The sequence below is a fragment of the Chrysemys picta genome, chromosome 3 (assembly GCF_011386835.1).
Source record: "Chrysemys picta bellii isolate R12L10 chromosome 3, ASM1138683v2, whole genome shotgun sequence".
Lineage (NCBI taxonomy): Eukaryota > Metazoa > Chordata > Testudines > Emydidae > Chrysemys > Chrysemys picta.
In genome coordinates this window covers 127,339,501-127,367,495 of record NC_088793.1, presented here as the reverse complement: position 1 = coordinate 127,367,495, position 27,995 = coordinate 127,339,501, and the positions used below count along the sequence as shown (strand labels likewise).

General features: G+C 47.0%; 1 protein-coding gene and 1 pseudogene across 2 annotated transcripts; one reads left to right on the top strand and one right to left on the bottom strand.

Annotated features, from left to right (window-relative positions):
• Nucleotides 1–241: 241 nt before the first annotated feature.
• Nucleotides 242–429, top strand: LOC112061408 (U4 spliceosomal RNA; annotated as a pseudogene).
• Nucleotides 315–23,196, bottom strand: LOC101953642 (sulfotransferase 6B1-like). Of its 2 annotated transcripts, XM_008175658.2 has the most exons (7): nt 22,995–23,196; nt 15,197–15,336; nt 11,598–11,687; nt 10,780–10,906; nt 9,728–9,822; nt 9,044–9,200; nt 315–4,908 (listed from the first exon to the last, which is right to left on the bottom strand). In XM_008175658.2, the coding sequence occupies exons 1-7, from the start codon at nt 23,194–23,196 to the stop codon at nt 4,778–4,780; spliced, it is 942 nt and encodes a 313-aa protein (XP_008173880.2). In that variant the 3' UTR covers nt 315–4,777. The 2 variants fall into 2 exon arrangements, 1 of the variants encoding a protein (XP_008173880.2); XR_010599753.1 differs by lacking the exons at nt 9,044–9,200; nt 9,728–9,822; nt 10,780–10,906; ... (1 more) ...; nt 15,197–15,336; nt 22,995–23,196 and adding an exon at nt 6,529–6,590 and having other exon boundaries at nt 4,820–4,908.
• Between the last annotated feature and the right edge of the window lie 4,799 nt (nt 23,197–27,995).

The window sequence follows — 27,995 nt, the reverse complement described above, 5'->3', positions numbered from 1 at the left end:
ATGGAAAAAATCCAACTAGCTCATCCAGTCCATCACACTGCCGGTTCAGGATGCCACCCTGCAATACATCTTCTGGTACTTTGTCCTATCTAGATTTAAGTGTCCCCAGATGATGAGGTTTCACTGTATGTTACACAACTTAATACACTTGTCTGTCAAGATTTTTTTCCCATTCAGTTTAAACTCTCCCTTTTTCAGAGACACATCTATAGTCTTGTACACCCAGGTGTTAAAAGAAAGAATTCTTCTCCTGGCAGTATCATAGCCAATGAGGTTAATCCGAGGTGTGATTATTGCTAGTTGAAAACTATTCCTCTGCTTTCTGTCAAATAGGTGTCAGCTGCTTTCTTGTCCCTACTTAGCTGCTGTTTAGCCAATCTATACATACTGGGTGAAATTCTTCACTGGGTTACACCCTTGAAAATCCAGAGAAATTCCATAGATTTTGGCAAAGTCAGTCCTGACTTAAACTAGTGTAACCGAGAGCAAAATCCGGCTCACTTTATGAATCTCCTTTATAAATCAATCCCTCCACCCTGCTGATAATCTTTGTTGGTCTTATCTGAACTGCACCTAGTTTGTCAATATCTTTCTAGCAATGAAGTTCTCAGAACTGAACACAATATTTCAGGCACAGGCACGTAGAGCTACATAGAGGGGAAATATCACCTCTTTGTTTCATTAGGATTTTCTCTTTGCACCCTAAACTTGTACTGACCATTTCACAGCAGCCATATAGTATTACAAACTGAAATGTAGTTTGCTGTCCTCTTTCACCCCATTCAGCATTGCTGCTTCCTATATACTCCCACTGAATATATGTGTTTGAGATTACTTTTCCCTAGGGAAACAATAGGCATTTATTCAAGTTGATGGCTATTTCGCTATACTCTGGCCATTTTTATAATTTTTCTCTGACCCCCCCTCCGTATCATCTCTTTGCACTCGGTGGTGTTCTTGGCTCCAGTATTTGAACAACTGCCTTACCTTGACATCAGGTCAGCATGCCTGGAATTTTATTCTTGTTAACAAATTTTCTGTTGAATGTTAGTGCTTAGGAAAGATGCTGAATTTACAGTCATGGGGATTAAAGTCTTCTCTTTATCCATATAGTAAGTACCACATGGGCCACAGGAGCACCAGTGTCCTTACCCTCCCCTGCCAATCAGCTTTTCCCTGCCTACTGCATGGAAAGCCAAGGGTGAAGGGTATTTCAGTTTCCCTGTTCAATCAATTATTGCAATTGTTACTGTGACGGGTTGGATCACAGGAACCCCCTTGGGAGCTGCCACCCGATGTGCAAAGACTACCCCTGCTTCTGTTTTCCCTGCCAGCTCAGGACTCCAGCACCCTGTCTTGCTGAGCCAGACACTCCCGTCTGCTCCAACACAGACCCAGGGTCTGAATCACTTGCCCCAAAGCTGCAAGTTTACCTGAAAACAGCTCACAGATGTGTGCTTGTCTTTAGTACTCAGATGCCCAACTCCCAATGGGGTCTAAACCCAAATAAATCCATTTTACCCTGTATAAAGCTTATGCAGGGCAAACTCATAAATTGTTCGCACTCTATAACACTGATAGAGAGATATGCACAGTTGTTTGCTCCCCCAGATATTAATACATACTCTGAGTAAATTACTAAATAAAAAGTGATTTTATTAAATACAGAAAATAGGATTTAAGTGGTTTCAAGTGGTAACAGGCAGAACAAAGTAAGTCACCAAGCAAAATAAAATAAAATGCACAAATCTATGTCTAATCAAACTGAATACAGATAATCTCACCCTCAGAGATGCTTCAGTAAGTTTTTTCTCAGACTGGACACCTTCCAGGCTTGGGCACAATTCTTTCCCCTAGTACAGCTCTTGTTCCAGCTCAGGTGATAGCTAGGGGATTCTTCATGATGGATCCTCTCCCCCTTTGTTCTCTTCCACCCCTTTATATATATATCTTTTGTATAAGGCGGGAACCCTTTCCCTCTGGGTTTCCACCCCCCTCACTGGAAAAGCACCAGATTAAAGATGGATTCCAGTTCAGGTGACATGATCACATGTCACTGCAAGACTTCATTGCCCACTTGCCAGCACACACATATACAGGAAGACTAACAGGTAAACACAGCCATCTGCAGACAATGGTCCTTGTTAATGGGAGTCATCAAGATTCCAAATCATCATTAATGGCCCACACTTTACATAATTACACTAGGCCCTCAGAGTTATGTTTTATATTTCTAGTTTTAGATACAAGAGTGGTACATTTCTACAAATAGGATGATCACACTCAGTAGATTATGAGCTTTGTAATGATACCTTACCAGAGACCTTTTGCACGAAGCATATCCCAGTTGCATTACATTCACTTATTATCATGTTTTTATAAAACCATATGGACTGCACAACGTCACAGTTACCATATCCAGTTAGTGCCTTATATATTCGGCACACTTCAAACATCTTTTTCTGAAAGCCGCTATCCCACTAGCGACCCTAAGCATCAGGATGGACTACCCCGAAGCCTCAAGCCAAGTTCTTTGTCTCGGAGAACAACAGAATCTGTGAAATAGCATCTAAGCCATTGCTAGACTATATTTTTAATTGTATTATAGCTACAGAAATAACAAAAGCAAGAGTTAAGAATGACACACAAGAAAATTTATACAGGGCCTGACTCTGCTCTCCCTGACACCAATTTTGTACTAGTGTAATTTCACTGATTTCAATGCAGCTGCTGCTGATTGACACCCATATACCCAAGAGGAGAATCAAGCTAATGTAGTTTGGATACTAACAGCCAAATTCTTTGTGAGTATAAATGGGCACAATAAATCTGCAGGCAACTTTCCCAAAGCCATTCAGACCCAGACTAAAACTCTATTTTCAGAAAGATGAAAAGCATTAAGAAAATATTTATGTTCCTTTATTTTAATAACTACTCTCTCTCTCCTTCGATTTGAGCAATGCTTAATATGGGTCTTCTTATGGAAAGATTTGTACTGACTTGAGCTGGGGTTGAAGCAGTCCCTGTCTTTGGAAGAAATCCCTTTGTGAAGAAGATGCTTCATTTAAAACATTTTTTGAAAATGTCTCCACATACCAAATGCTATTAAATATTTTAGCAAGACTGGTGGAGTTGGGTGAGATGGGGCAATGGTAGGGGGGGAAAAGGGTAGTTGGGGAGAGAGGTTCTTCTAGGTCAGGCCTGCACAACATGCGGCCCGCGTGGGCTCACTGTGCGGCCCGCGGGGGTTGAGTAGGTGGGCTCACTGTGCGGCCCGTGTGGGGGTGAGTAGGCAAATGGGCAGGCAGTTGCAGGGAGTGAGTCGGCGAGCCGGGGGAGGGAGGCTGAGGAGGCGAGCGGCAAATCGGTGGCTGACCTGTTCTACTGATCTGGTCTGGCTCCCATCCCCTTTCCCAGGGCCAGCTCCAGGCACCAGCAAAACATGCAGGTGCTTGGGGCGGCACATTTCTAGGGGTGGCATTCTGGCACCGGCCATCATAGGCGCCGACTCTGGGGCATGGGGAAATAGTGCCCCTGCCACCCCAGCTTGCCTCCGCTCCGTCTGCTCCCCTGAGAGCACCACCGCCACTCCGCTTCTCCCCCCTCCCTCCCAGGCTTGCCGCGTGTGAAACAGCTGTTTCATGCAGCAAGGCTGGGAGGGAGGAGAAGCCGAGCGGCGGGGCACTCGGAGGAGGTGATGGTGGTGGAGCGGAGGTGAGCTGGAGCGGGGAGCGGTTCCTCTACCCCACCCCTGTTACTTCCTGCTTTCCCTGACCCTAGCTCACCTCCGCTCCGCCTGCTCCCCTGAACACAACACTGTTCCACTTCTCCGCCCTCCCTCACCTAAAGCGGAGCAGCAGCACACCAGGGGGAGCAGGCGGAGCGTAGGTGAGCTAGGGCGGGAGGTCACGGGGGGCCCGCAGGAAACAATGGTGGGGGGGAAATGCGGCACACCGGGGGAGGAGGCAGGGCTGGGGATTTGGGGAAGGGGTTCAGAAGGGGTGGAGTTGCGGCGGGGCTGGGGGCAGAGAGGCATGAATAAAAAGGGGGGGCGGCCAAAAAATTTTTGGCTTGGAGCGGCAAAAATCCTAGAGCTGGCCCAGTGTTGCAGCTGTCTGGAGGTACCTGCCTTCCACACCTTCCTCATTCATACCTCATTCAACAGGGCAATTGATTACAAAGTGGGGAGGGGAGATCTTATTCCACTTCTAGCAAAAAGACATTTTTCTTTTACCTTAATTATACTACCTTTGGGGCCCGCTATAACAAATTACCGAGGTTCAATACTGCTGTTTCGGTGGGGTGACGCAGGGAAAGGAGGGTTTGTTTCTGCTGGGCAGGTGGCACTAGGGGAAAGGGGGGGGTGTTTCGGCAGCGCTGGGGGGGGGGTTGTGGGGCAGGTGGCACGGTGTTGTGTTTTGGGTGGTGCTGGGGCGGGGTTGGCGGCTCTCGGAGGGTTTCGGCCCTCAGCTGTTTTCTTTGGAGTAATATGGCCCTCGCCACTTTATGAGTTGTGCAGGCCTGTTCTAGGTGATATGTACTGGAGCAGTGGTGTAGTATTAGTCTGGGTCTGACTGATTACAATAGCATTGCATGAAGGAATGCAGTCTAAGCATGCTGAGAATCTGCTGTCACTGTAAAGAGAGCTGGAGAGTTGTGATCATTTACAAACATTCAGAGAAGTTTGGATCACTTGATCTATTTTTCTAGTGCATGTAATGCAACTGATCTGATAGAATTGTGGGGAACTGTTGCTTTAACAATGTTTTCTTAGTCCTCAGGCTTTGCAGTATACCTCATACTTTATCTTTGCTCCCAGCTTAGTTCTTCCTAGGCGTTCTTCAAACATTTTGTCCATTTCTTGGTTCTGATCTTCATTAAAAAGGTTCTTCCAGTCGCTAACACCACCTACAAAGAAGCAACATTTATTGTGTTAGTATGAATAATATATGTACAAAAACTTTGAAAATGAGGAATTTAACATTTCTATTTTTTTCTAAAGATCAGTCATTGTGATCACTTTCGCTAACTGGAGTGTGTTGCTATGATTTTTAAACACAAGGCCTGATTCAGTGTTACTTCAGTGTAATTCTACTGATGTCAGTGGAATTACTCCAGTGTAAAACTGCTATAATAGAGTCCATCTCATTAAGCTTCATTGACTAATACAGTATAGCACATAAAAAGGAAAATGTACCTCATTTAAGGAAATAAAGTAATTACTAGGACTTAATGCAGTACAGTTTTGTGAGGCAGCATTGAGCAAATAAAGGGGAATTACTTGTCTGAATTCCCCTTAGCAGATGATTGTGAGACTAGTATTCACAGCAGCAGCATCCGTGTAGTATGCTCTCCCAAGAGAAGGGACAAGAATCATAGAATCATGGAACTGGAAGGGACCTCGAGAGGTCTTCTAGTCCAGTCCCCTGCACTCATGGCAGGACTAAATATTATCTAGACCATCCCTGACAGCTGTTTGTCTAAGTTGCTCTTAAAGCCCTCCAATGACAGAGATTCCATAACCTCCTAGGCAATTTATTCCAATGATTAACTAGCTGAGAGGAGTTTTTCCTAATGTCCAACCTAAACCTCCATTGCTGCAATTTAAGCCCATTGCTTCTTGTCCTATCCTCGGAGACTAACGAGAACAATTTTTCTTCCTCCTCTTTGTAACAACCTTTTATTAAAGGTTAATAAAACTGCTATCATGTCCTCCCTCGGTCTTCTCTTCTCCAGACTAAGCAAACCCAATTTTTTCAAATCTTTCCTCATAGGTCATGTTTTCTAGACCTTTAATCATTTTTGTTGTTCTCCTCTGGACTATCTCCAATTTGTCCACATCTTTCCTGAAATGTGGCGCCCAGAATTGGACACAAAGCTCCAGCTGAGGATGTATCAGCTCAGAGGAGAGTGGAAGAATTAATTCTCATGTCTGGTTTACAACACTCCTGCTAATACATCCCAGAATGATCTTTGCTTTTTTTGCAACAGTGTTACAATGTTGACTCTTATTTAGCTTGTGATCCACTATGACCCCCCAGATCCCTTTCCACGTACTCCTTCTTAGGCAGTCATTTCCCATTTTGCATGTGTGCAACTGATTGTTCCTTCCTAAGTAGAGTACTTTGTATTTGTCCTTATTGAATTTCATTCTATTTATTTCAGACCATTTCTCCAGTTTGTCCAGACCATTCTGAATTTTAATCCTATCCTCCCTTCACCACACACCTAGCACCTTTACGAGCAGGAGGAAAGGGATCTCCCTCTCATTTCCTCTTCCTCCTGTGCTCTTCCTTCCTGTGCCTATTTGTGGGCTTGGGCTAGTGGCTTAATTAGCCTTTCTGCCCGGCCCCATCCACAAATTAGGCACAGGTCTGCCTTATCAGTGCCAATCTGCTATGCCTGATTGGAGTTGCTGTGAACTGAGTGTTTATTCAGGGTTTCCAACCTAGCACTTTGTCACACAAGGCAATAAAAATGTATCCCTCGACATTCTTTAGAGAAATCTGCCTCAAAATCCTTACCTACCAGTGAAGGGAGAGGGGAGTTCCAGTTCACTCTGTTCATAGAACTTTAGCCTTGGGCCCAAAAGCCTGATTCAGCAATTTGGGCTTCCTTATAAACTCTAGATTGCTCCTGTGAGACTGTTTCCTCCTCATCCTCAGTGATTTTTATAAAAATGATATATGTTCCCAAAATGAGTCACTTATTAAAGAAGATTGTCTGCATTTTTAAAGATCCTTCTATTAACTCTATAAAACTCCAGTTGAGGATGTATCAGCTCAGAGTAGAGTGGAAGAATTACCGATACTTCTCGTATCTTGTTTACAACACTCCTGCTATTACATCCCAGAATGATCTTTGGGTTTTTTGCAACAGCATTACACTGTTGACTCATAGTTAGTTTGCTCTAATAAATTTGTTAGTCTCTAAGGTGCCACAAGTCCTCCTGTTCTTCTTTTTTTAGTTAGTTTGTGATCCACTATGACCCCCAGATCCCTTTCCATGGTAAAGTTTCCTAGGCAGTCATTTCCCATTTTATATTTGTGCAACTGATTGTTCCTTCCTAAGTAGAGTACTTTGGATTTGTCCATATTTAATTTCATCCTGTTTACTTCAGACCATTTCTCCAGTTCATCCATATCATTCTGAATTTTAATCCTGTCCTCCAAAGCACTTGCAACCCTTCCCAGCTTGGTATCGTCCACAAACTTTAAAAGTGTAGTCTCTATGCCATTATCTAAATCATTGATGAAGATATTGAACAGAACCAGGACCAATCCCTGCAGGACCCCACTTGATATGCCCTTCCAGCTTGACTATGGACCACTGATAACTACTCTCTGGGAGTGGTTTTCCAACTAGTTATGCACCCACCTTATAGTAGCTTCATCTAGGTTGTATTTCCCTAGTTTGTTTATGAGAAGATCATGCGAGACAGGATCAAAAGTCTTACTAAAGTCAAAGATATACCACGTCTACTGCTTCCCACCATCCACCAGGCTTGTTACCCTATTTGTTTTTGACAAATCCATGCTGTTTGTTACTTATCATCTTATCTTCTAGGTGCTTGCAAATTGATTACTTAATTATTTTCTCCATTATCTTTCCGGGTACTGAAGTTAAGCTGAATGATCTGTAATTCCCCAGGTTGTGCTTAGTCCCCTTTTTATAGATTGTCTCTATATTTGCCCTTTTCCAGTCCTCTGGAATCTCTCCCATCTTCCATTATTTTTTGAAGATAATTGCTAATGGCTCAGATATCTCCGCAGTTAGCTCCTTGAGTATTCTAGGGTGTATTTCATCAGGCCCTGGAGACTTGAGGACATCCACCTTATCTAAGTAATTTTTAACTTGTTCTTTCCCTATTTTAGCCTCAGATCCTATCTCATTTTCCCTGGCATTCGCTATGCTAGACGTCCAATTGCTACTAAACTTTTTGGTGAAAACTGAAACAAAAAAGTCATTTAGCACTTCTGCCATTTCCACATTTTCGGTTATTGTTTTTCCCCCTCGTTGAGTAACAGGCCTACCCTGTTCTTGGTGTTCCTCTTGCTGCTAATGTATTTGTGGAAATAGAAAGCTGCAATGCTGTACATCAGTGTTTCTCAAACTGGGGTCCCCGCTTGTGTAGGGAAAGCCCTTGGCGGGCCAGTTTGTTTACCTGCCCCGTCCGCAGGTCCGGCCGATCGCGGCTCCCACAGGCTGTGGTTCGCTGCTCCAGGCCAATGGGAACTGCTGGAAGTGGCACGGGCCGAGGGACTTACTGGCCGCCGCTTCCAGCAGCCCCAATTGGCCTGCAGCGGCGAACTGCGGCCAGTGGGAGCCACGATTGGCCGGACCTGCAGACGGGGCAGGCAAACAAACCGGCCCGGCCTGCCAGGGGCTTTCCCTACACAAGCGTCGAACCCAGTTTGAGAAACACTGCTGTACACACTCTTATTGCTAGCCCATGCCTGGATCCATGCCACTGAGTCTTCACTACTATTTTTACCCATGCTAGCTAAATTAAATTGAGCATGAGTATGCCTATCTGAGCTGCAGTCAGACCTCTGATTGCAGTGTAGACACACCCTAATGCAAACTGGATTAGCTTTAAGACCAAAAAAAAAGAAAATACCCACTTTGGGTCCCCGGTACCATACAGGCTCTGCAGCTGGCCCTATATCCTTTTGACCATAGGGGAGGAAACAACTTATTGCTAAATTCCCACACTCTGTGTCTCTTCTCACCCAAACTCAAGAGGGTCAGCTTTGGCAGGGGCAAAAGGGGTAGCTGGTAAGGAATACAAATGTCCAAAGGCAGGTGTCCAAAGTTAGCTAAAGGATTTTTTTCTGACATTCTCCTTTAAAAAGGAATTTCTGATTAAATGTTAATTTATATGCAACAATATTTATTTTCAAATATTTTTATCAAATGAAAATAAAATGCATTTGCTGTTAATAAATGCTAGTGTTATGTCTGTAAAAAAGAAGTAGGAGATGATTTGCCACAGCTGCTGGGAGACTGGTTGTTGCATCTTTGGAACTTTTTAGGAATTCACCTTTGCGGAAGAGAATATTGCCAAATGCACCATGGGTTTTGTGGGCATTCTCTTTCATAGCCTGGAAGCTGCTCCTATCTGCAACCGCTTGAAGCTGTTCCTCAGTCAGGAGCAACACGAAGAATTCAGCTATCTTTTTCACTCCCAAAACCCTGTTCTGGAGAGAGGATGTTAGTCAAATAAAATGCATTATTTTATTTCTGTGGTATTTCCACTTACAGTAGCTGACTCGATATTTTCCTGTAGTGTGTTTAGCGGGCTTCAGTGTGATTGAAGTGGTGCATAGATCTTATGCTGGCCCTCTGTATAGACGTGAATTGCACCCAGTGAGAGGAAAGCTGTTAGACTTAGTCTCTACATAGCTGAGGTCACAATATACTGTCTATACACACCTTACAATTAAATGCCTACTCAGATAGGGATATGCATATCAGTTATTTGGGAATTAGGCTTTAAAAATATTTTGGCTCATACTAGAGCTGATCAGAAAATGGGGGGGGGGAAATCATGAAAAAAATGGTTCCATTTTTTTTCTCATTGAAATTTCAGCAAAAAAATATCAGAAATCAAATAGGTGAACATTTTGGCTAGTTCTATTTCATATGGTAAACTGTTGGTGCTTTGGAGTTCACTCAAAAGACAATCTGTATAATTGTTACCTAAACACTTCTTCAGTAACCTCACCTCTTTCAGTTCTTCGTAGGTTATTGTCATAACATTTTCATCGTCAACATGCTTGCTCCATTCACAAATATAGTCAAAATAGGACCCCCAAGGCACTGGAGGACACCAAAGCATCATATAAATTAATAATTATTAACACGAATAATGGCTCAAGACTGAGTATATTTCTTAAAACCTAGACTGATAGTTAGAACTTCAGACTGACCCCTCTGCCAGGCGGCATAGTCTCATGGCACCCTGGAAGACTGTTAGAACTTGATGTTTACTTAGCCCACTAAAGACATAATAGGATTTAGTCCCGTTCCAGATACCAGAATTTTAGAAGTTTCACTTAGAAACCTCTATGTTCCTTTTATTCCTCAAACACTTTGTATTGGAAATTAATTATCATCTCTTAACTATAAAATAAAGTGAGAGATGCAGCTAGGTTGTTTTGCCTAGGTTTGAATGTTTTTGGTTACTTACCGTGATATTTTAAAAAAAGATACTTGCTATTTGTTCATTTGCCAACACTAGAAAGCCGCCTTTTAATAAACTGATTTGTGGCAGGCCAGACTAAAACAAAAGTCACGTCTGGGGACTTTGCAAATGGGGAAAAGGGTTTCTCAGCTGAAGGCATAGACAGGGTCTTTATTTCAATTCCCCTTCCACGGCAATAAAAATTTATCCCCCAACATTCTTTGGAGAGATCTGCCTCAAAATCCTTACCTACCAGTAAAGGGAGAGGGGAGTTCCAGTTCACTCTATTCATAGAACTTTAGCCTTGGGCCCAAAAGCCTGGGTCAGCAATTTGGGCTTCCTTATAAACTCTAGATTGCTCCTGTGAGACTATGTCCTCCTTGTCCTCAGTGATTTTTATAAAAATGATACATGTTCCCAAAATGAGTCACTTATTAAAGAAGATTGTCTGAAATTTTGAAGATCCTTCTATTAACCTCTGTCATTTTTCTGATAAAATGAAAAAAGTATAATGAATCTGGGTTACAAATTCCATATTTTCAAATTTAGTCTACACATTGAATAATTGGGATAGGTAGAAAAAGGAACAGTACTTTTTCCAGTCATGAAAGCTGTGAAGAACTCATCCCAGGTCTCATAAGAGGGAAGTGGAGACATGACATTGGTAAAATGGTAAAAAGATGTAGCTACGTCTTTTGGATTTCGAACAAGCACCAGTACCTAGAAAATTAATATATATATTTCTGGAGCTAGACATAGCAAAATGGCAGTATCAGAAAAATAATATGTAATTATAATATTGCTAATTTCTTGGACCTCATATATTAGGCACAGAAATAATAATTAATCCTATATGCAGAGGTTGCCATTTTTTCATTATTCCTCATTAGATTTCAAAGATTATTGGCTACATTCATTTAAGTGTGCTTGTCCTGATCTCCCCAAATTAATTATATGCTATCTGCATGTGCTTCATCTGAAACAAGACTCCTTCACCCCTTTGGGTTAGTGAATGTTCTTAAAATAAACTGGATTAAAAGTTACAGGGGCAAATTCAGAGGTCATATTGGAAAAAATAAATGGTGGTATTCAAGCTCCATCCACACTGAAGCCCCTCCCACTAGTGACACCAAAATGAGAGACCACCCACAGTAGACTGTGTAGCAATTCCTCTATCACTGGAGGATCCCTCTTCTTCTGAGTGTCCTTATGGGGCTGGATACACTCTCAGATTTCATTGTGATGTGATGTGAAGTAGCTATGCTCTACCAGAGGACTAGGCCCTAAAAGTGGCCATACTGAGCACTTGGTACCTATGATGTAGACTTTAAAAATGACAATGGAAGTCTAAAGGAGCCTGAAAATTCTACTGAAGGATATATGTCTATAAGACATTAAAATGAGCACTCACCTTGGCTTTATTCTTGAAGATGGACTCAGGTAGATTGTGCGGAACGAGATGAGTAAATATAACTCTTCTAGAAGATAATTTCTCCATCCGCTTTAATACAAATTGAAAGAAGGGGAAAGCAGACAAATCAATTAATGTAACATTACATTTTCTGTAACCCTATGCCAAAATACCCCATTGCTGGTATATCAATGGCTCTGGAAAGCTCTGCTGAGCTGATAGCAGATTTCATGTCTTAGGAGTTCTGTGATTTTTCTGGGACCAGTGTCTCTAATCTATAGACATTGCTGAGTGTAGTAGATTTGGGAAGAGACCTGGCTAGTATCCAACGGGTAAAGTGAAATATGATTTCACACTTCCCCCTACATGATGGAATACATCTAAAAATAAGGAACAGAATCTAACTGGAGAATGAGGGAAAAGGGAGATGAGCACTGAAGGACCTTGTTTGGGGTCAAAAGGGTGAGTTATAAAGATGGGGGGATCTGTTGGGACTAAGAGAGGGGGAGTTGGGAACCAGAAGAAGGAAAGCGATTCTGGTTGGGTTGAGAGGGGGAAAGATGGGACAAGGAGAAGAGAGGAACATAGAAAAAAGGGATAGCCCAGAAAGTTCAGGACAAGCATCTGAGCTCTGACTCCTCTTGGCGGTATCTTTCGAAGAGTGCCCATCAGTAACTGGCATCCTCGTTTGCAGGCTCAGCAAAAAGGCCAAAGACTGCATAGGCACTGGGGATGGAGCTACTCTGTCACCTCTAGAGCTAGCTCATCTAGGTTGCAACTAAGATACATTGGCAAGACAGCACAGGGAGCCTCTTACTAACTCTGCAGAAGCTGTATCTCTTTTCTGGATAAATTAACTTAATCCTTCACAAGCACTAAGCTCACATCAGAAAAAAATGAAAATGTTAACAAATACACTGGAGGCGGTGAGCAGCAGAGCAGTGATGGATTGAATCAGCCTGGTACTGGTGCAAGAGGTATTTCATCTAGGATTAAGCACCCAGGCCTGGATCCACAAAGGGACTTAGTCATTGCGATGCTCAGTATTGCATCACCTGATTTTTAGGTCCCTAGAAAACCACAGGAACCACACTGTGATCCACAAAGCCTGAATTAGACAACTGAGGCTCCCTATACAATGGATGGGGAGAGACAGGTGCCTTAGAATGTGATCTGCAAAGCCAGCATGCTGGGGAGGAGCCACCTAAATTAGCCAATGGGAGACACAGGTGAGAAGGTGTATGCTAAGCCCTCAGAGATAGTGCTTAAGTCTGGGCTACTGGGAGGTGCCTATCTCTGCTAGTGATCCACAAACTTAGGCAGAGGAGTGCCTAAGTCACATATGATGCTGGCAGACCAGGTGCGAGCTATGCCAAGGCCCCTACGCCTCACCTGAACACTGACAAATGCACAGCTGGAAACCAGTCTGGCTCACCTGTATGTTCATATTGTTAAAATCAGTATTAGTACAGGGCCGCCAAGAGGAGTGCCCACGCGGACTGTCTGTGGTACCATATTAAGGCTGTTATAGTGCTTGAGAAGTTCACACTTGATATCTGGTTGGTGAAATCTAAGTATAGAGTTCACAACGAGCTTTGGGTTTATGCCCTGAATCTTAACAGTGTGCCTTGAGGTTGGGACTCATGCTCTTGAGACACTCCAGACAGCTTGACAGTATGGTGGGCTTGATCGGGTAGGTGTGCTCAGAGGCAGCATTTCTCAAATGTGGCCACTGTGGCAGCATGCAGCCACCAGGGGCTTTTCTTGCAGCCACAGCCTCCTGGGCTGGGGGAGATACGGGAAAGTAGCGGCCCATCCCCTTCCCTGTTGCTCCTGGATGCACCGCCTTGGGGTTGGTTGCTGGGGCCACCAGCAGGGGTTGGGCCCTGCCCCCCTCTAGAGACCCCTGGGGCACAACGCTGGAGGAGCAGGCACCCAGTGAGTTCCCCACCTTCCCGGGGGCAGTGGGGCTCAGGCTTTGGACTTCAGCTCTGGGGTGGCAAGGTGGCAGGCTCTGGCTGCAGGGCTTCGGGCTCCAGCTGCGCAGCAACAGGCCCCAGGCTCCAGCATTGGGGCTTCAGGCTCCATCCCCCCACTGCCTTCCCTGGACCCCCGTCCAGGGCTTAATTTGTCCCCAGGCTTGGCAGGGCTGAGTAAGTCTGCTGTGAAAAGTAATACTCGTATGTTTGTTAATATCACTTTTCACAATGGACTTATTAGCTAGCAATAAATAAATGACAATGATTAGGACGTGTATATGTATAATTTATTTGTTTTTCCTAAAGCTAATTAAGTGTTTTAGGAAAAAGTGTGAGAGTGGCCACTAGCAAGAGTTGGTGGCCACACTCTGAGGCCACCAAAAAATTTGTCCGGAGAACCCAGATGCACATAAAAAAACTGGGGTGAGGGTGCGGGATGGAAACAAGGAGGAGAAGGAACACCTCCCTTTTAATCTTTAGTCCAGTGGTGAGGGTACTCACTGAGGATATGAGAGACTCCCCCCCCACCCGGTTAACTCTCCCCTGTGCCTGATGAGGTGAATGGATTTGAACAAGAAACTCCAACCATTCATGTGAGTCCTTTAATCAGTGGACTATGGAGTGACACTCTTTTTCTCACCTAATTAATGTTCAATTAGTCAATTAAAGTGAAACAACTTCTGTAGGAGAGATTGAAGGAGGCCCACATCAGAAGATCCCATAGTCCAGTGGTCAGGGTACTCACCTGAAAGGTGGCAGATTTCTGTTCAGATCCTTTCTATTCACTGGGTAGACTTGAACCAGTGGTCTCTCACATTCTGCTGGGCTAAAGAGTATAAGGGAGGTGGTTCTCTCCTCCACTGCCCATTTTGGGTAGAGCTAGATGGCCTCTTGAGCATGCCTACTGGATTGGCCTCAGCACACCAGCTAGGCAGAGGAACACCTATATTCCCCAGTTTGTGGATTGCACAGGAATTAGTGGGGAAGATAGACATCTGGATGCCTAGGGAAGTCGCTGTGCACATGCCCAGAGGCAGAAACATAGGTGCCTAGAGAACTTTTACTGCAAAAACTTAAGTGGCATGTGAGTTTGGGCACCTACAGGGTTAGGTGGCAACCAATCAGGAGTTTTGTGGATCGCAGTGGAGCCTAAAATTAGGACTTCAGTACCTAAGAACCTTTGTGGGTTTGGCCCCAGCTCTTGCATTTCCATTCTATTCCATGGTCTTTGCATTTTACTTTGTATGGAACTCCTCCTTATACCCTATTTGGAATAATATATTATTGAGTTTTTGTAAGTGTCTCATGTAATTGTTATTAATTTGCATTTTCCTCAACTCTTTCTGACTGCCCATTTACCAACATTTCCTCCTGAATTGGGTGGCACATGCAGGATCTATTCTAGTCACAGATATTGCTGTAGTTGGACAGAGACCTTTCTTTGCAATGGGTATTTCACATACCATGTTGTCATCAATTATATGTGAAACAGTACATCTTAGCAGTTTCAGTAAGTGTTCAGGCCCAGATCCTCAAAGGAATTTTGGCACCTAACTCCCATTGATTTCCATGGGAGTTAGGTGCCTAAATTCCTTTGAGAATCTGGTCCTCAGTTCCCACCTGATATTTCTCAGCATCTCCAACTTCAAGGTAGGGAAATTCTTCCAGTTCCTCATCATTCAGGCTATTTGTTTCATCTTCATTATTCTCTGCAGATGTTGTTACCAAGTCAGTTAAGATCTGGCCAACCCATTTGGTACCTTAAAAATATACAGAATTGGTTTAAAAACCTTCCCCTTCCCCTTTGGGGAAAACATAATTTCTCAGATTTCAATGAATATACAACAATTGGAAAGATTTGTACACAGTGTATTAAGTAACTAATGGACAAGAAAAATCAAGGAGCTTTAAGGAGCTAAATAAATTATGTCTGGGCCTAGCAGACAAACTGGGACCAGACTTGATAGCAAGAGCTCCAGGGCTTCCTAAAAGAGCATAATTCAGGTCTGCTCTTTTCCTACAATGGAAGAGAAGCCTATCTAACTTAGCTTGTAGTGACATGAAAAATAATGTGAGGCTAAATTTGCATATAAATTGTTTGTTGTTTTGAAATGTTTTTTTTTAATGCTTATTCCACTGCAAATAAACATACTGATTTTAAGAAGGCAGTTGGTCACTGTAGACATCCGGGGTGGGGCTTCGTCCCTCTCAGGGGCTGCTGGGAGCCAGGCCACCTCACTCCACGAGGCTGAGGAACAGATCAGTCTCGCAGATCCAAGCCCTAAACCGGAGCAGGGTCGCGAGCAATCAGTAGTCCCGGGCTCAGGCCCTCAGGCAGGGGCTGAGCAAACAAACAGTTCAGGGGCTCAGGCTAGGGGAGGAGGAGAGACTGTCACCCAGCGTGGGGTGCCGGGGGGAACACAGGCCCACCCACTCTACTGTGTTCCAACCCAGGGCCCTGTGAGCAGCAATCCGTCTGCTGCTGGGTCAGTGGGGATCCTGACCGCAACACACTGACATGGGGTCGGGGTCTGCTATCCCCCGGCCTCTTCCCATCTCCTCCTCCATGGGTACCTGCACATCCTTAGCCTCGTCCGCCATGTCCCAGATCATGGGCTCCTCAGGGCAGCGAGCGCTGGGTAGATTGGGCGGCTCCTCCGGACCCTCGGTGAGGGGAAGTTCAGTCCGCTCCTCAGGATACCGGGCTCAGGGCAGGCTCGGCCAGTCCTCCTCAGGATACCAGGCTCAGGGCAGGCTCGGCTCAGCAGGAGCTCGGGCACCAGTGTCTGTCCTCTCCCACGGTCGAGCCGCAACTGAGCACTGGGGCCGGGCCTTTATACTTCCTGTCCCGCCCCATGACTTCTGGGGGGGCGAGGATAGGCGGTGGTGACTCCACCCACTCCAGCGGCTGTTCTGGCTCGTCCCTCGCAGGGGCTGCTGGGAGCCAGGCCGCCTCACTACACGGCCCCCCCCTCAAGGCTGGCTCCCGGGTACCGGGGCCAGACCCTTCCATACCCCCCAGGCGGGAAAGGAAGTCGGCGTTCGCATGGTCCTTCCCGGCCCGATGGCGAACGGTGAAGGCATAGGGCTGCAGCGCCAAGTACCACCGCTGCAGCCGCATATTATGGACCTTCATGCGGGCCAACCACTGGAGAGCAGAATGGTCAGTGACCAAGATGAAAGGGGCTCCTAGGAAGTAGTAGCGCAGGGTGTCACAAGCCCACTTCGCGGCTAGGGCTTCCTTTTCCACCACCGCATAGTTTTTCTCTCGGGGGAACAACTTCCGACTGATGTAGAGGACCGGATGCTCTTCCCCGCTGACCTCTTGGGAAAGGACTGCCCCGAGTCCCACCTCCGAAGCGTCCGTTTGCAGGACAAAGGTCTGGTTAAAATCAGGGCTATATAAGACCGGCTCTTGGCAGAGGCTTGTTTTAAGGGTTTGAAAGGCCTCGTCACACACACAGGTCCAGACCACTTGCTGCGGGCTCTCCTTAGTCAAGAGCCCCGTTAAGGGGGCGGCAATCGCTGTGAATTGGGGAATGAAGTGTCGATAATACCCTGCCAGCCCCAGAAACTGGCGTACCTGCCGTTTCGTGGTGGGCGGGGGGCAGGTTGCAATGGCCTGAACCTTGTCCACCAGTGGTTTTAACTGTCCATGTCTGATAGCGTACCCCTGATACTTGGTTTCTTGTCGGCCGATGCAGCACTTCTTCGGGTTGGCCGTTAACCCGGCCGCCCACAGGGACCTCAGGATGGCTGCGACCCTTTCTAGATGGTTCTCCCACTGCGGACTGTAAATGACTACATCATCCAAATAGGCCACAGCGTACTCTTGGTGGGGTTGGAAGAGGCGGTCCATCAGGCGCTGAAACGTGACCGGGGCCCCGTTGAGGCCGAAGGGCATTCGGGTAAACTGATATAGGCCCGTAGGGGTGGTGAACACAGTCTTCTCCCTGGAAGCAGGTTCCAGGGGGATCTGCCAATACCCCTTGCTAAGGTCAAGGGTCATGATGTAGCGGGCTCCTCCTACCCGGGCCAACAGCTCATCTATCCGGGGCATGGGGTAGGCATCGAACTTGGAGATGGCATTCACGCGCCTGAAGTCGATGCAGAATCGTTGGGAGCCGTCGGGCTTTGGTACCAGCACGACTGGGCTACGCCACTCGCTGTGCGAGGGTTCAATCACCCCCAAGTCCAGCATCGCCCATACCTCCTCATCCATGACGCATCTCTGGTGATACGGCAAGGGCCTGGTCGCGCCCCGAATCAGCACCCCCGGCTCAGTCTGGATCCTATGGTATACCAGGGTGGTGGATCCCGGTTGGGCCGTGAAGGTGTGGGGGAAGGCTCGTAGGAGGCACCGGGTCTGCTTGAGTTGGTCCTCCGTTAGGGTCTCCCCAAGTTGGGGTTCCTCAGGGTCCTGGGTATGGGCTATCTGGGGCCCTAGCTCGGGTTCTGGTGGGTAGGCGTTAATCAGAAGCCCTTCCCGTTCTCGCCAGGGCTTGAGAAGGTTGACGTGGTACCGCTGTATCCTCTTCTTCCGATTGGGCTGGTCGATCTCATATGTAACCGGGCCCACCTTCCGGACCACCTCATATGGCCCTTGCCAGCGAGCCAGAATCTTCGACTCGCTGGAGGGGAGGAGGAGTAATACCCGGTCTCCGGGTTGAAAGTCCCGTGTTTGTGTGTCCCGGTTGTACATCTGGGCTTGCACCTCCTGGGCGGCTTTCAAATTCTCTCATGCCCGGGCCCCAGCCTGCTTAAGACACTCCTGGAGCTGAAGCACATACTTTAAGAGGCCCTGGGCCGGTGAGGGGGTTTGCTCCCAAGTTTCCCTCATTAGGTCCAATAGGCCCCGCGGTCGACGGCCGTACAGCAGTTCGAACGGCGAGAACTTGGTCGACGACTGGGGAACCTCTCAGACCGCCAGGAGCAAGGGTGGGAGTAGCTGATCCCATCGACGAAGGTCCTCCTGGGGAAACTTCCGGAGCATGTCTTTTAGGGTCCAGTTGAACCTCTCAACCAGCCCATCAGTCTGGGGATGATAGACTGATGTTCGCAGTTGCTTGACCCCCAGAAGTTCACACACTGCCGGAGCAACCGCGAAGTAAAATTAGCCCCTGATCCGTAAGGATCTCGCGGGGTAGGCAGACACGGGCAAAAACCTTCACCAGCTCATCGGCGATGGTGCGGGCTGTAATGTTTCGGAGGGGAATTGCCTTGGGGAACCAGGTGGCATAGTCCAACATCACTAAGATGTACTGAAATCCCGCACTGCTCTTGGGAAGAGGCCCCACCAGATCCATGGCCACGTGCTCAAAGGGGGTCTCGATTAAGGGCATCGGGACCAACGGGGCCTTGGGAGTCCACGCAGGGGCGGCCAACTGGCAATCCGGGCAGGAATTACAATAATTCTTTACCTCCTGGTACACCCCCGGCCAGAAGAGGTGTCCCAAGATCCGGGCCAGAGTCTTCTCGTGACCGAGGTGTCCCGCTGCGGGGACATCGTGGGCCAGCTGCATGACGGCCCGCCGATGACATCGGGGAACAAGGAGTTGGGTCCGGGTCTCCCCCGTGTGGGGGTCCCGTTCGACGCGATACAGGCGCTCCTGCCACAACTCAAAGTGTGGCCACTGGGCCGCTCGACCGGGGTCAAGTACCGTCCCATCCACAGTGGCCAGTTGTTCGTAGGCCCGCTGGAGTGTGGGGTCAGCGCGCTGATCTTGGCAAAAGTCAGTGGGGGCCAAGGGACCGTCCTCTGGTTCTGCGGCCGAGCTGGGAGGCTCGGGGGCTTCCCTCTCTTCTCCCTCGCTCTCTGGGGCCTCCCCTTCCAAGGCTGGTGTGACCCACGGGCTGCCCCCGGCGTGGCGACGGAGAACGGCGGGAAACTCGGGCCAGTCTCGATCCAGGATTACGGAGTATGCCAGTCGTGGAGCGAGGCCCACCACCATCGGCCGGGTGACTCCCTCAACCATCAATTGGGCCCGGGCACTCCGGTAGGGCCGTACGTCCCCATGGATGCACTGCAGCCGAATCTCTCCTAGCCGGGCATCAGCCTGGGGACCTAAGTGTCGGCGGACTAGGGTCTGTCCGCAGCCCGAATCAAGGAGGGCCACCATCGGGTATCCTTCAATAACCACGGGTATGGTGATCTTAGCAGCTTGTGAAGGGCGGGCACGAGCGTCCCCTGAGCAGACCTGGCCAAAGGTACATTCCAGCCCCGGGCAATCCCGCTGGAAATGGCCATATTCCCCGCAGGAGAAACAGGGGCCCAGGGCTGCTTGTCCTGCCCATAGCCGCGTCCCTGGGTTGCCCCCAGGAGGACCCTGGTGGTCTCGGCGCGCCGCAGGAGCTGGGGTCCGAGCAGATCTCCCGGGCACCCCCGGGGGACGAGTCCCGGCCTCAGCCTCCCAGGGGGAGCCCCGTAGGTTCACTCGGGCTGGCGCCCCCCTTTTCTCGGGGTTAGGTCACTCCGTCGCTGGTGGGGCTGCACGGACCGCCGGGCCTATTGGCATTTCAGCTGCCAGGAAGTCCTCCATTAGGGTAACGGCGGTGGCCAGGGTCGTCGGCCTGTGGCGGAGGACCCAGGCTCTTCCTCGTGATGGGAGAACCTGGGTGAACTGTTCTAGTACCACCTGTTCCATTAGCTCCTCCGAGTTCCGGCGTTCGGGCTGCAACCACCGCTTACAGGTCTCCCGGAGTTCCTGGGCCACACTCCGAGGCCGGGCCCCAGTGGGATAGGTCAGACTCCTAAACCGCCATCGGAAAGTTTCTGGGCGTCTAGAATCGCGGCCTTTACTTGGCTGTAGTCCTGGGCGGCCTCCACCGACAGGCCTCGGTAGACCGTCTGCGCAGTCCCCGTCAGGTACGGGGCCAAGATGGAAGCCCATTGGTCCTGGGCCCACCCCGCGATGACCACCACTCGCTCAAAGGTGACGAGAAAGGCTTCGGGGTCGTCGCCGGGTACCATCTTCGTCAGCCAGATCGGGGGCTGGGCCGTGGGGTCCCGGCCGGGCCTCCCGGCTGAGCCTCCCCAGGTCGGGCCAGCGCCGCTGCGAGCTGCTGGAGACATTGTCGCTGGAAGTCCTGGTGCTGGGTAACCAGGTCTTGAATAAGCTGGTTCTGTTGGGCTCCCAGCTGCTCAATGAGCTGCTGCTGCTGTTGCTGCTGGGCGGCCTGTTGCTCCTGTTGCTGTCACTCCTGGGTTTCCGTCATTAGAGCCAGTAGCTGAGATAGATCCATCTCTTGGGAGAGGGACCTTTGTCCTGCCACCCCCTTCTCCCCGGGGTCGAGAGTTCGCGCCCACATCCTCGTCTGCCGTGTCCCAGATCATGGGCTCCTCAGGGCAGCGAGTGCTGGGTAGATTGGGCGGCTCCTCCGGACCCTCGGTGAGGGGAAGTTCAGTCCGCTCCTCAGGATACCGAGCTCGGGGCAGGCTCGGCCAGTCCTCTTCAGGATACCAGGCTCAGGGCAGGCTCGGCCCAGCAGGAGCTCGGGCACCAGCGTCTGTCCTCTCCCGCAGTCAAGCCGCAACTGAGCGCTGGGGCTGGGCCTTTATACTTCCTGTCCCGCCCCTTGACTTCCGGGGGGCGGGGACAGGCGGTGACTCCGCCCACTCCGGCAGCTGTTCTGGCTCGTTCCTCACAGGGGCTGCTGGGAGCCAGGCCGCCTCACTACAGTCACTATATCACTGGTCACAGGCTCCCAAAGAGAAGAAATTCAGGTTTCCAGTTGGACCTGCATGGTAATAAGTGGTTGGCATAGATGTGGTGTTGAATCCTGATCCTCAGCTAAGGGTGGGGAAGTTGTGAAATTCAACACCTGAGACAGGTAAGGGCATAAAGCCTAATACCTGAACAACAGGTGCACTAAGAGAGACTAAACAGGGGACAGAGATGCACCCAGCCTCAGCAGCGTGATACTTACCATACATGAAGTTCAGATGTACAGAATTATTCAGTTAGATAACACAGGAATATTAATCAAAATCAACAAGAAATATTCTGGTTCTGCAGTGAATTGTACTCTCTAACTGATCCTGTTGTTACTTTGTCAAAACTCCTGTTAAGCCAAATCCATCCCTAATGCGACTCCAAGTCAGTGACGTTACATCAGGATTGAATTTGCTCCATTAACTTCTGTTCTTGGTTACATTTTATACAGTAGAAGCAGTATATGGGAATTATTAAAACCATTGACATCTATTTTAATTAGGCTTGGAAACCAACAGAATGGAGGATAGAGACCCATTTTATACCTATTTTAGTAGTTCTAGATTAGTTATAAGAGATGTTTTCCTCTTCTTTTTTCTGGTGAAAGTTTTCTAAAGATCTGACTGGGACTTTAAAAATCTAGCCAAGTCTGAAGACTGTGCTGTATAGTAACTTTATTATGCTGGTAGGTAAAGTTGTACACAGAACTCCAGTTTGTAAAACTACCTAGTAGAAAGTGATATTTTGATGCATCAAGTGTAAGAGAGCATAGAGTGAGTTCTCACCCTTAGCCTCGCATTTCCTGACATTTGGGTGCTGGATTTCTCAATATTTATTGTTGCATTAAAGACAGTTAACCCCACGCCCACAGAATTTTTGGAAGAATAGGGAGAAATGCCAGTAGAGTAGATGTGGGATAATCTGCCTCCCATGCTAAGTCTCATTCTCATCTGTAATAGTTAGAGATTGGCTTAAGCCCTTAATCATCAAATTTAATAACTCTTCCAAAAGTTTCATCATAATTATGATAACTAGATATTCTTGTCTTCCATGTAAATGTCCTGTCCCTTTTTGAATCTCCATAAACTCTTTGCTTCAGTGACTTCCTGTGGCAATAAATTCTAGCCTTTAAAGTTTCATACAGAATAATTTTCAGTTTCATCACCCAACTAGGATTGAGTGAAATCTATGGAAAGAAAAAATTACAAAAATTCATGGAGAATTATTCACTAATTCACTTTCCATGATTTCACAATCCTAACATTTCAATTTTTCAAGAAGTTTCAGAAGACTGCAATGTTTTTAATAGGAAGAAAGTAAAGAATGTTGCGCATGAGAAACCAAATGCTAAATTTTATGCAAAAATACTTATTTGTAAATGTTGCAAATGTAACAACATGTACCATACTACAAAACAGAAGCGAGTAATGTTTGCTGTGAAAACCATTACTTTGATTTTCCTAACCTGGGCATTTAAATTTTTAACCATAGCATTGACAATAACAATAGCAATGGCATTTCTTTGGCAAGGAATATGAGATAAGTCATTTTATTTCTCTCATTCATATGAATAATTCCCATTGCCATATCTTCCTAACCAAGGTTATTTAACATAAACTGAAATAATTCGTTCAGTTTTAACTACAGCCTGGTTATTTATAATTATATTACACCTTATATTTCCATAGCAAACAAATTATATTCACCAGATTTAGGATACCCTGCTAGGATCACATCCTCCTGCCTGGCTTCAAAGGACTCAAGAGCCTTGAATATTTCAGGACTGCACACAGTTTTGGGGTAGAGAATCCCCTTGTAAGAAAAAAGCAGATCATCACGGTCCATTGTGTCACAAACAGCAATTCCCTTATCCATCAGATCAATGAATTTCTTCCTATGGTTTGCCATTCTCCTCTCTCTTGATGTAAAGCTGTATGCAGACAGAGACAGGTGCAGACTACCTTTTAGTAGACCTTTTGTGGATCAAGTAAACAACATTTGACTCCTCCCTATTCATCTGTAGAGAGAGATACAGACCCAGACAAAGAGCCTGATCTAGCTCGCATTGGAGTCATTTACAGTCCTGTCATTGACATCAGTGGGAGTTGGAGAAGACCAAAAGAGGAAAACAAGGAAATTAAATTGCTTCTTAAGCCAAAACTCATATATAATTTCAAAATATCACGTGTAAAAGATTGCTGTAGAATGAGTACCTAGTGCATGTATACATAATACATTAGTGACATGCAAAAAATTACACTGATGCCAGGCTCCTGTTGGGATGGTACATGCCCCAAAGTAGGTTTCCCATGGTAACCCTGCCCTTTTACATACGCATTATACTGGTTTTTTTCTTTACACAATCACATCATTCTTTGAGTCCTGAGACCTGAAGAAGAGTGGCCTCCGTGTAGGGCTTGTAGCTGCAGAATTCGCCTACTAGGGTGGGTAACCACAGGCTCCATTTGGTGGCCTTGGGGGTACAATGGCTAGCTCCTCCTTTCAGCCAAATATTTTCTCAAGTTTGGAGAGAGATGATGGAGTTTTTGCTATCTAGTGATTGGGGGGTGGCTGTACATATGAGTACATATTGTTTTATTAATGATTAATATGTTTATATTAATATAGATCAATTGGTGTCTGTGTCAAGGGATGAAATCCTGGCTCCATTGAACTCAAAGGCAAAGCTCCCATTGACTCCAGCGAGGCCAAAATCTCTGCCTTGAGGAGCATTTATGGTCTCAGCCTTTCTCATATTGTATTCCCATGAGCAATAAATCCCATTCTCCTCATTCACTGAATCCCACTCTCACAATTCCAATCACTTATTTGAAGACTTTTGGACCCTCCTTAAATTCTCCTGTCTGCACAGGACTTTGCTAAATTCTTCAAAGAGAGAACTGAGACCGTATTAGGGTTAGGGTGGGGTTTTGGTGGTAGAACCACGGCCCATTTTTTTCAAACCCTACCCCAATGAAATAATTTGGGATCTGTGTGGGAAATCTTAAGGGATTTCCCTCCTGCAGGTATTTCTTCAAGAGGGGGTGCGTGGGCCCTTTGTTTGTTATGGATGGATTTTTATGATCAGGCACAACAGTAAGATTAGGTCATGCCAGAATGGAGATTAGTGGTGGAAAGCCAGCTAGAAAAAGTGAGTTTTGAGGAGGGATTTGGAGGAGAATTAAGTATCTTGGCAAAAGGCTTGATAAAGTCTTAGTAATATGAGCTCTCAGTACAGCATTCAGCTATTAAACATTTCCTAAGAGATTAGGAGAGAGCACGATACTTTATACAGATTATATAAAATGTGCAAATTCACAAGGCCGTCTGAATGCATCAAATGTGAAAAGGGGAGATTGGCAGAGGAATATAATTTTGTTTAAGCTTCTAAGAAGGTGTTTACAAAAAGTGGAGAATTAAAAAAGATTAGAGCACTTGGTTGTATCCGGTGTAATGAAATCCATTCTGTCCAGCTCACCACCTCCCAAAGGTCTAGGACAACAATGCAGTGTCTGAACTGCTCTTTACTGAACATAGAGCTTTGCAGGGTAAGTTAGTGGGCTTCAGCCATGATGCCCACAGAACACTGGCAGCTGATAATAGCTAGGTTAGCGGTGAGCTGACTACTGCTTCTGATCTTCTATTTGGCTCCCTTAACAACAAACAACAACCCACCTCTCAACCATACCCTCAATACCTACAAATTGTACACACAGCTAGTCTAAGAAAAAAACAAGTTCATATTACTGTCACGGTGTTCTGTCTTCTCCCCACACAATCCTGCTCTGGTTTTTTCAGCCATCTGTTGCATCTGGTCTTAAACTAAAGGCATGTTTACACAGAGAAAGCTGTTCATGGGCTAGCCTACCTGAGCTAGCTTGAATCCAGCCAGCATGAGTAACAAGAGCAATGAAGACAGTGAATAGCAGGCTTCAGTGTAAGCAGTACAAGCCCAGCGTTGATCCTGGATACATGTTCAGCTCACTAGCCTGCTCTGAAGCCCGTAGTGTGCTGTCTTCACTTCTACCCATATTAGCTGATTCAAGCTATCTTGGGTAGACTAGCCCATCCACAGCTTTTGCTGTGTAGACATACCCTAAAAGTGTAAGCTGTTTGGGACAGGGATTGTCTTTTACTGTGTGTCTGTACAGCTCCTAGCACAGTGAAGACCCCATCTAGGCACTATTGTAATAATAATAAATAATTAATACATAATTAATAATGGGCCCAATTTGGGAAGGATTAACTTCCATACGCTAAAAATCATGAAGATTGTGGGTGTAATCCTAGAGTAACTGATGTCAATGGGAGCTTTGCCATTCATTGAGGTCAGGATTTCATCCTGTATATTGCAAGTCAAGATTCTGAGGGCCCACGAGAGAACTGGACAATCAATAGCAATAGAAGCAGAAAGATTGGGTCCTGAAAAGGGGTGTGCTGGGCGGGTGGGATACTAATTGATGTGTTAAGAGTCTCAAAATGGTTTCCGAATTTGTGGCAGTCCTAAAATAGCTGAACAATAGCAATCAAATTCTTTTCCAGTGCAAACTGGTGCAGATCCATTGATGTCAATGGAGCTGCCTGTGAGAGAGATGATGAACACCAGCAGAGCTCTGAGAGTATTGTATCAACTTTGTAAATGTGATCTGCATTTTTGTGAGCCAGACACTGGAAGTATGAAAGCTTCAAAGTCTTTTTGCGGATACAGACTAACACGGCTACTTTGAAACCTATTGTATTGAGATGAGCCAGATGATATGGGCGTATAGGCTATTCAGAGACCTTTGCATCAATACATGTTATATGTATGTGTATTCCTGGCTTGCTAGGTGGGTTTTCCATGGGACCTGGAATCACTATGGGGTGATTAATGCAAACTCCCAATACATCTTATGTAGATACCCAGCCTTTGAAGCTTTGCAACCTAGGGGAAGGGGCATTGATTGGTTTTATCTGTTTCAGGAATCCTGGAAAAGAAAGGCCCCAAAACTGTATAAAATGTCAGCCTGAGATGATTGCGGGACTAATTGTGATCCAACAAATTGACACAAACTTTTAACCAAGAGGGCAAACCCTGCTGAAGGATTTGAAGAACTGGAATTTGCCAGCATTTCCATAAGAAAGATGGGGGATCTCGGGTAAGCTTAGTATGCAGTTAGGCCTTTTCTTGCTTTATGATATGTTTTTCCTGTAATGTTTTTGTCCTAAAATAAATACACTTTGCTTTATGAAGTATAGGCGTGTAGGGGGTGTGTGGCTCTCCCTCACTGCCAATCTCTGAGGGAGGCCACACCTCTTTTCTGTCACTCCCCTGGAGTGGCAGTATATCAAAGGGGGAAAGTTAGCAGTCTCGCAGTCTCAACCCTCAGTCAGTGGAGTGCAGCAAACGATTCCAGGGCCCAAACACATAGGCAAGGCGGGGCCCCAAACAGTCTAGAGTTCCAGCCCTCAAGCAGGGCACAGTAGTAGGATGGGGTGCCTTGCAATCTAGTGCTCTGCCCCTCGAGCAGGGGCAATCACCACCCACAGTCTATGGGGTGCCAGCAGAGATTAGGCACCCAGCAAACAGTCTCGGGCGCCAGCAGGGGCGAATGCCCCCCAGTCTGTTGTCCTGGCTCTGGTGGGTGACAGACAATTGCAGGCCTCTTGGCATAAGGAGGGGGAGTATTGCCACCCCAAGGGGGGCATGGCAGGGGGGACATGGGCCCGCCCAATTCCACCACGTCCCAGCCCAGGGCCCTAACAGTGGCAGAGTGGTCTACCACTAGGTCAGTGGGGAATCCACCCGCAACACGTTGTTGGTGTCACTAGGTATAGCTACCAGGTAACTCGGGAGGGTGGAAGGCCATAAGTGCCAATGAAACCCCCCTGCTCTGGGTCTAGTGAGCCAAAGTAACTCCATCTTGTGAACTTTAACCAGCCTAAATGCTAACAGCCTAGAAGCAGAACATGTAACAGTCAGCGTTTTTTTAGCAGACAGCTGCAGTTTCGCTCAAACAGCAAAAGCAGTAGTGATAAGGAGCGGGAGAAGGGGAGGGGGAAGTCTACTACGTCTAGGCCAGCAAGGCCAAAGATAAACATGCGGACGAGAACTTTTCTAGCACGCCACAATGTAGTGCCTACTGTAACTGCTGTCGGGAAGGGAGGGGTGGAGGGGAAACAAAACAAAAGGCTTACACAAGCAGCTTGGAATATAAAATGGGAAACATGCTCATATTTGTTGCGCTTCTGATTTGAAACATGCTGGTCTCCTGAGTGCCTTTTCGAGATCTCGAATAAACTTGGTTTGCTTCTCCACCCTGGTATGTTTATCAGTGCGGCGCACACCGGGCAACGAACCCCCTGTTGCCCCGTCGGGCCCTCTGGGCCGGCAACAACGTTGACCTGGCAGCCCCACAGCCAGACAGTAGTCTGGTACCCCTGGGCTGCTTCCTATACTCCCCCTCAGGTGTACCTGAACCCTGGGGTCGTCCTTCATCTCCCTGGGGTATACTGCCAGTGGAAATCCCAGCAACTCCTCAGCGTCCGGTATGTCTGGCAAACCTGGTCCCTGAGACAGCAGTGGGCTGGAAGCATCTGCCTCCCTCAGTGGCTCCTGCTCAACTGAGCTACAGGACCTGCCTTTTATGCTTCACATTCCTGTCCCACCTCTCTGCTTCTGGCATGGCAGGCGTGGACCTCCTGGTTCCGCCCACCAGGGGGTGCGT